The sequence below is a fragment of the Haemorhous mexicanus genome, chromosome 13 (genome assembly GCF_027477595.1).
Source record: "Haemorhous mexicanus isolate bHaeMex1 chromosome 13, bHaeMex1.pri, whole genome shotgun sequence".
In the NCBI taxonomy this organism is placed as follows: Eukaryota; Metazoa; Chordata; class Aves; order Passeriformes; family Fringillidae; genus Haemorhous; species Haemorhous mexicanus.
In genome coordinates, this window is record NC_082353.1 from 16614067 (window position 1) to 16622872 (window position 8806).

Below are 8806 nucleotides of genomic sequence, written 5' to 3' on the forward strand. Positions count from 1 at the left end.
AAGTGCAAACTTAAGAAGTTTTGTTGCCTAAGTAGGGGAAAGTTTGCTTTCCAGAGATTTTTGGTGTGGCTTTGACTGCAAGTAAGTCATATAGGTAAAAATGTACATGAACAGGCCACGATTTGAGAACTAGTGAAATCACATAAAGTTTCAGATGCTTGTAAAAATGATGCAAGGGGGAGATACTCTTTATTTTAACCTCTCTTCCAAGTCTTCAACATTGTTTTCTCCCCATGAGTGTGAATATCGTATTCATGTCCAAACTGTTGGCTCTGACTTCTCCATGCTCCCTTATGGATGATGTAAAGCTAAACAGAGCCATTGCAGCTCAACAGTTGGAGATTGTGGGAGGAAAGTTGTAGGAACAGTGCCCAGGTTTAGCAACTGCCAGTAACAATAGTGTGGAGGTTGTTAGCTGGGTCACTGGGGATCCTCCATTCTGGCTCATCGTGTGATGTGCGTGATTTGTCCTTGTAAAGCCTAAAGGTGGCGAGGCCAAATCTGGAAGTAAAGGGAAGAGATCACAGGGTCCTGTCCACATCACTGCAGGGAGCGAGCCAATCCCCATTGGAGAAGATGAGGATGATGATCTGGACCAAGAAACATTCAGCATAGTGAGTATTTTCCTTGGGAAATGGGTGGGCAGTGCTGAGAGCCCAGCGAGGCAGCCAAGGTTTGCTCAGATGTCATCCAAGGACGTGTTTTAGGTGTTGGGGGGTGAACACCCTCCTAGTGCCCCACAAGGGTTTCTGCTGGCTGATCTGAGAGCAGGGCAGGACAACCCTGGACAAGAGCTGCCCACCAGTGCTGCCAGCTGGGAGCCTGTCAGCAGGGCATGCACAAGGGCTCTCTGCTCCAGCTGGTGACCTCCCCTGCTCAGCTGGCAGCCCTGAGTTACAGGACACCCTGCAGCCTTACATTCCTCTCTTGTAGAAGCCAAGGAGCCAAGGAAATGCAGTAGAGTTTTGGGGGTGACCTTGTTGGAGGTGTAGAGCTGTGTAAATGCTCTCACAGCAAACATGCCCACAAGGCTCATTGTAAAAATTGCCTTTTAGTAAAATTGTCATAGCAGATTCTCCTTGGCTGAAATATCCCTTCTTAAAAGCAGTTTTCTCAATGCAAATCTCTGTACTGTTGAAGGTCCTGTGGGGTTTTTTCTTTTTCTTTACCTTTCGTTCTGTGATGTACAAAAGATCCAGGCAGGCAGTCAAAAAACCTGTCTGATTCCCTATCTGTGTGAAGTGTTGATGTGCCCAGGCCGAAAAACACGGTTCTTTCATCTCATGTCTGCTAGTTTTAGTAAAAGCAAGCATTAAAGTGACCAAAGATGGGATTGGACAGGATTGAATTGAGCAGTCTTTCAGCTGGAGTGGCTGGTTCAGTGTGTGGAGGCTTGGATCCACTTCCCTGCCTACCACGGGATCCGTGCAGGGGCAGACCATGTGTGGTTACTGCTTGCAAAGCAATTTTTTTTCTCCTAAAAGGCAGGGACAGTGGAGGTGGGGAAAATCTTGTCTTTTACTGATGATTGTCTGCAGTTTGTCTAACAATTTGCTATTTTATAGCTGATTTCTCCTTGCCTAATGGCCAGATAAAGCTAAACAAGCTTCTTTTCGATTAACAGGGTAATGATGTAGAGCCCTCTGCCAAATTATTCACTTTCTCCTCTCTGTTGCTCTTTCAAGTGCAAGGAAAGGATGAGACCAGTCAAAAAAGCACTGAAGCAACTTGATAAGCCTGATAAGGGACTGACAGTCCAAGAACAGCTGGAGCACACACGCAACTGCCTCCTGAAAATCGGTGATCGCATCTCTGAGTGCCTTAAAGCCTACACTGACCAGGATCACATCAAGCTGTGGAGAAGGTGAGGAATAATTTTGTTTTCCTTAGCTGGTCTAGGATATTTTGAACTGGTAGTCAGAGGCTGCTGGTTTTTTTGTGGATGGATGTGCCATCTGCCTCTTACTTAACCTGTGAAATCTTGTGTTTTCTGGTCCACTCAGCTTACAGAATCATGGAATGGTTTGGGTTGGGAGGGACCTTAAAAATCACCCAGTTCCAGTCCCCTGCCATGGGCAGGGACACAGTTCACTAGACCAGGTTGCTCAGAGCTCCATTCAGCCTGAACCTTGAATAACTTCCAGGGATGGTCTTCCATCAGCAGTCCCAGGCAAATGTTTTCTCTTCAAGTTATCCTGGTTTCATTAAAATTTATTTCAAAGCTAAATCACATAAACCACTGCAAACTTCTTTATTTTACTTTGAAGAATGTGGTTCCAGCCCTCCTGATCATCCTGTCCTGAGCTGAGACTGTTTTCCAGAGAGGGTAGAAGGAATTTGATGTTGGTTTGGAAGCTGTTGGCAGTTAAACTGCTGCTGTAGCACTTAACAGAAAATGTTCATGTCCTTCCAGGAACCTATGGATATTTGTGTCAAAATTCACAGAATTTGATGCCAGAAAACTACACAAACTCTACAAGATGGCTCATAAAAAAAGATCACAGGAAGAGGAGGTGAGACCTGAAGTGCTTACCCTTTGATTTCTGTCCTTAAAAGTTGCTGCACTGGAAGTGCCAATTCTTTCTGCCTCTTACCGTGGGTGTTCTTTGTTGTTAGCACTGTGATTTTCTCAACATCTAAACAGTCTGATTGCATTTGCCTTCTTTCTCATGTGGCATTTCTGGTCACTTTGTCCTGGCTGTCCTGACCAAGCGAAAGCATTGTTTGGTGTGGCATGTGATGTTCAGTTCCCTGTGGAGTGAGAAGCCTGGGCGTGCTGCCCTGTAGAGATCAGGTGTAGAAGCAGAGCTGCCAAACTGTGCCTGTCCTCCACCACGTTTGTGCCGTTCTTGAGCACAGAGTTGGCTCACCTCAAAGAGGCAGGAAAATCCAGAGCCTGGCAGACAAGGCCATTGCTCACAGTCCTGCTCTTCTGGTGGGAGAGCAGCTGAGCTGTATCCCTCTGTTCCACCTTGCAGGAGCAGAAGAAGAAGGAGGACATGTCCAGCATGAAGAAGCCGTTCCGCCCAGAGCCTTCAGGCTCCAGCCGCGATTCCGTGATGTCCCAGTCCCACGTGCCTCACAATCCTCACTCCCAGAAGATCCACATGCCCCCTTCCCACACCCAGCAGCAGATGCACGGCCACCCCCGGGACAACTATGGCCACCCAAACAAGAGACATTTCAGCAACACAGGTGAGCGCTGGCAGGCCAGGAGAAACCTTCCCTTCTGACATAATGCTCCTGGACACAAATCCTTCTGGGACTTGTGGCTGTTCAGGTTTAAGGGGGATGGGATAGAACATACACTGCCACTGTTCGTACTGCTGGGCTCGAAAACGTGGTGATGTAGTGAGGAAAAGAATGTGAGAATGGGACAGAGTAAGATTTGTGAGGATGATAACGAAATAGTGATAAAGAAATTCAAAGAATAAAATGGGCCCACGTTGTTTAGGGAGGAGAAAGTTAAAGGAGTGTCAATAGCTATTATTTCTTGGAGAATTCAGGGAAGCAAATGGGCTTAAACCAAAACACGACAGAGACTCAGAGGTGCTCTTTGCTCATGGCAGACCGAGGAGACTGGCAGAGGGATCGAAAGTTCAACTACGGCGGCAACAGCAACCAGATGTGGGGCGGGGAGCGGCACCACCAGTACGAGCAGCACTGGTACAAGGACCACCACTACGGGGAGCGGCGGTCGCGGGGGGATCCCCACCGCAGCTCCGGCAACTACCGACCAAACAACCTGTCCCGCAAGAGGCCCTACGAGCAGTACAACAGCGACCGCGACCACCGGGGCCACCGCGACTACTACGACAGGTGAGAGATGGGTCTGGACACACAGGTGTCTGCTAAGGAAGGCAGGAGCCTCCCCTGAAATGGAAAATGTAAACCCCCTCCTTCTGAATTGGTATAAGTTTGAAATTAAGGGGCTCTCGGGCGAAGATATGGGAGGAGGAATAACAGTTTTTTATTAGGGAAGAAAATAAAAAGAATAAAATAAACAATGCAGTGGTACAAAACAACACTGACAGAGTCAGAATAGGAGCCGTGGGTCAGGGTGGTGGGAGCAGTCCCATTAAATGGTGGCTGCAGCCCTCCTGCAGTGCCAGGTGTGGTTCTGTTGAAGCAAGGATCTTGTAGAAGGGTCTTCCTCTGAAGGACAGTAGTAGTACCTCCAGTGGTAGTGTAGATGAGTCAGGTCTTCCTCTGGGAATCCAGTGAGAAAGGGCTGCTCCTCTGGGAATCCAGTGGAAAAGGCTGCCTGTGGTCTTCCATACTTCTGATTATATCCAGATAGGAATGGTTGGCTCCTCCCCCTGGGCAGAGCATCTCCCAATGGGATGATGTAATTTTATCAGTCAAACAGTGACACTCACTGGCTCATTAACAGAAGATATTTCCCAGAGGGAGGACTGGTTGTGGAAGAGATAAAGAAAACTGCCCAATGAACAGAAGATAACTGCTCCACAGATAGGAATAGAATATGCGCACCCATTTCCAACCTGAGACATTGCCCTCACCTCAGCGGGCTTGGGGAGCTGATCTCTGTCTATTTTTCTCTGCACAGGCACCACCACGATTCCAAACGCCGACGGTCCGAGGACTTCAGGCCTCAGAACTACCACCAGCAGGATTTCCGGCGGATGTCTGACCACAGGCCGCCCATGGGCTACCACGGCCAAGGACCTTCGGACCACTACCGGTCCTTCCACACAGACAAACTGGGCGATTACAAACAGCCCCTCCCTCCATCTCACCCTGCCGTGTCGGACCCTCGCTCGCCCCCCTCTCAGAAATCCCCCCACGATTCCAAGTCACCTCTCGATCACAGGTCACCTCTGGATAGGTCATTGGAACAGAAAAACAATCCAGATTATAACTGGAACATTCGGAAAGCGTAAAGCGACGGAGAGGGCGACGCGCGCGTCCGAGATACTGGGATTGGTGCGGCGGTGGCTGCTTTCTCCAAGCCAGCAACCAGAAACTCTGAACATGCTGCTATCATCTGGCTGGGTCAAGGAGGAATTTGGGGGAGTGGGTGGAGGAAGATTTTCCCTAGTTCTTGATTCTGGTTTAGATTGCCATTTCCTTTCCCCTTTTTTACCATTGAACTGTTCTGTCACGGAACCAGCCTTGCTGCCTCGTTTGTTGTTTTGTTTTTGTTTTCCTCAGTCCAATGGACCCAAGGGAGTTTTCCCCAGCCAGTGTTTCCTCAGAAGGAGAAGGCAGATTGATGCTGCTTAGGATGGTGCAGAAGGCTGTGTGCCTGCTCTGACTTGATGTTACGTGACAGATGCTGCTCTGGGGTTGGGGATAAACTGGTTGGGCTGGGATTTGTGTGTCACCAGCATGGGACAATGGAAGGATATGTTCAAGGAGGGACAGGAAAGTCCCTCAGCAGCCAAACTTGGTTGAAAGAGGGACTTGATGTCCCTGCAGAATGACTCCAAAGGAGCTGGAGCCATGCTGGTGACAGTCCATCACTTTCCTGGCCATTCTATCATTTTCATGTCTTTATCCATTTCAAGAAACTGGCTCTGCTTTGATTGCTGTTGTGTCCCCTGCAACAGAAGAGGTGGGGGGATCTTCCTCCCATCTCCAGAGCTGGAACTGGCAAATCTTGACTCTGGGGGTAAGTGGGAGCTGGGAAGAAAAGGCCAACAGAAGGCTTAGTTCACTTCTAACTATCGGGAAATAATTGGAGTGAGAACAGTATTTCCCAGTGGACAGGGCTCAGGAATTTGTAACAAAATTCTTCTCTTCTGGCATGGGCAGCTTGTGTGGTCCAGGAACTAACAGATGCTGGCTGGGAGGTGCAAGATCAAAAGATGGCTCTGGGGATACTGGAACTCCTAATCTTCCTGCCACTAAGGTCTCTGGTCTTTGGGCAAATAGTTTCTCTCTTTGCTTCATAAAGCAGTGATCACAAACCTTTACTGTAACTGAAGGATAGGGGATGGTAGAACAAAGTGAAATAGGAATCCAGTGGAGTGATCACTGTTCAGGGAACGGTCACCTTTTGCAGCAGTCAGCAGTGACTCTGAATTGCTAAAAGTAACTGCACTTATAGACCTTTTGTTGGTCTAAGTTGGAAATGAACCTGAAGACTTCGCACCTCAGTGAGCAGGGACAGAATGAGGAATTCAGGAGTGATCTGTAAAGATCCTTGGAGCAAATGTCTTAGAGCCCAGCATGGCAGAGGGAAAAGAGGAATATGCAGCCCAGCTCAGTGGACTTCAGGGCAAACACTCCAAGTATTCAAACCACAGTATTTGATGCAAACCAGCATCCAGCCTGGACACTGGTGTGATGAGAGGGGTTGGTTGTGCACATCCTGTTGGCCAGAAGCACCTTGGGTGATTATTTTTCAGGTTGGAGTTCCCTGGAGACCACAAAGGCTGCCCTGAGAGTGGTGTTTGGGGCTGCATCACCACCCTGAGCTCAGTATTAAAGACCAGGCTGTTCCAGACTCCTGTTTGGCAGGGCACAGAAGCTGGGCCTCCTGTTAAGATGCCAGTGTTTGACTCTAATAAGCTGTGATGTCCCTTCCCCTAAAGACTGAGGGCAGATGGGTGTTCAGGGCTGGCTTCCTGACTCCAGGCAGTGCCTTGGAAGGCGCATGCAAACTGACACTAATACTCCTCCATGCAGTGTATCCCTGGAAATCTGCTGCCATCACTCCTCCCCATCCCGCTGCTCCAAGGGGACACACCGGAAGTGTTTTGTTCCCCTTTTGCTTTTATGTTGCAAGATTTCCACCGAATTCAGGGCAGTTTTGTTTCCTCAGGGGCACTTGCTGCCCTGTTAAAGTGTTACACTTGTGTTTACCTGTGCAGGGTGAGGTGAAGGCAAGTCTTCCACAGTCCCCCTCGGAGGGGCGGGAGGTGTGGAGAGAGCACATTTCCGTGGTGTTTCCCACTAAGCTGTGATTGCAGGCTGTATTCTTCAACAAAGAGGTCCTTTCTTTTCAGAGGTATTAGCTTTTAATGTGAAAATGGAGGCAGCCTCAGAGGGACAAAGAGACTTGCTGTTTTTGTCACGGTGCTGTCTTGGTGGGAAGTTTGTGCCATACTCGTGTAGCAAAGGCAATACTGGCAACCAGTGTGAGGGCTGGTGCAGGAGAGCTTTGGATCCCAGCAAGAGGCATTTTCTGTGTTGAGATGTGGGGTTTTTTGCTTATCCCAGGTTCCAGGCATGAGGTTGGTTGGGATTTCCTTCTTGTGCAACAGCAAAAGCTTTACCCATATCCACTGGAGAGCTGTCCCCACTGTCACTTTAGCCTGATGTTGAAGTCACATCATGTCCATTTATGATGGGTGAGTCTTTGCTGGGTTTGGCTTTAGTGAAGCTGGAGAAGATTTGGGAGGAAGTCTTCCCTGAGCACACACACACACACTTAATGCATTTTATGTCCCCTCAGCATAGGGACCATAACCAAACACAGTCACGGGGACAGGAGTGGGATCAGAGGGGACACATCCACAGCCATAAACTTCCCTGTGGTGTTTGTGACAGCATTGGTACAGCTCTTCCTTCCTAACCAGCTGTGGGATTCCCTCCATCCTCTTTGCAGAAAAAAAGCAGTAACTTGCTGGGGTTCAATTAAAAAAAAAAAAAAGATTTTTTTCAGCCTGACCTCTTTGGAAATGGTGTAAAGTTATGAGTTCACATGGTGGAAATCCTGCAGACCAAAACTTGTTGTGGGGACAGCTGATGTGGTCCCAACCAAAATGGACACGGAACCGAGTGCTGAAGTCCTTGTGTGAATGGTTTGTGATCCACACAAAAATATTTTTCTGCTTTCACCCGTTTCCTCCCCACCTCTGCCTCCCCTCTGGGGAGAGAAGGACTCTTACTGTAAAAATATGGACTTTTAAACCTGTTGACTAAAAACAGTAATTAATATTAATTTATATTTGTGAAAGAAATGCCACTGTCCTAGTGATTTCTGATGTAAATATGTTGTTTATATAGTATGTATGAAATTTTCCTACATTGTAAAACTGCTGTACTTTTGATTCTTGTATATTAAAAAGTGTTACTGAGATTTTCAGAAGGGCCCCAGCGTGGTGTCTCTGAGGGTCCCATGGCAGGTCTGGGGGCTGGTTTGGGATGACAGGGCCCTTTCCTGCCAGGAAGGGGCAAGCCACCATGGATCTTTTCACTGTGCAGGAATAAGCATGTTCTGCTTGGCTGTTTTTACATTGTTTCACAGTGTGTGGTCATAGAGACTTGGAAGCTTCTTCAGATGGAAATATCCACCTGATCAGAAGGAGCTGTACATTCTCTAACCCAGATCCACCAGGATTTCACTGGGATGATACTGATGATTACGTGTTTATCCCACCTCCATGTTTAATGGATCTCTGAGGATGTGTAAATTTTCTTTTTTACCTTTTCTGGGGAGAATTCCCCTTTTTCTAGGAGAAGTGTTGCTCCTGCTGCCATCAGTGAGTTCTCTCTGTCCCCAGCCCCTCCTGGGCAGGATGTGCCTCTCCCCAGGTGGGATGTGATGGCATCCAGTGGCTGGTTTGGTTTGTTCTTTACCCTCCACTGCTCACACCGAGGCCCACACAGAGCAGGGATTGGAGCCGTTTCTCCCAAGTTATAAAAGCTCATTGTAAAAAGCACTTTTCACACCTGTAGCCACTGGGTGCAGCCCTTCCCAGTCTCTCTGCTGCTGAGCCAAGTTTCAGCCAAGAGTGAAATTTCACAGCTGAGTTATATGCTCCTGAAAAATGGATTTCCTAATGGAAAGAGTGACTGGCTGTTAGCCATGGGGCTCAGCTGCAGGGAGGCACAG

At 48.2% G+C, this 8806-nt stretch overlaps 1 protein-coding gene across 11 annotated transcripts in view; it reads left to right on the top strand.

Moving 5' to 3' along the window:
• The window catches only part of CHD2 (chromodomain helicase DNA binding protein 2), an 87530-nt gene extending 79471 nt beyond the window's left edge, over positions 1-8059 (top strand). For all 11 annotated transcript variants that reach the window (XM_059858587.1, XM_059858584.1, XM_059858586.1 and 8 more), the window contains 6 exons: positions 480-614; positions 1686-1864; positions 2414-2513; positions 2979-3195; positions 3570-3819; positions 4571-8059. In XM_059858587.1, coding sequence (XP_059714570.1) covers positions 480-614; positions 1686-1864; positions 2414-2513; positions 2979-3195; positions 3570-3819; positions 4571-4904 — 1215 coding nt within the window. In that variant the 3' untranslated portion in view covers positions 4905-8059. The remainder of the gene's footprint in view (positions 1-479; positions 615-1685; positions 1865-2413; positions 2514-2978; positions 3196-3569; positions 3820-4570) is intronic.
• The last annotated feature ends 747 nt before the right edge of the window (positions 8060-8806 follow it).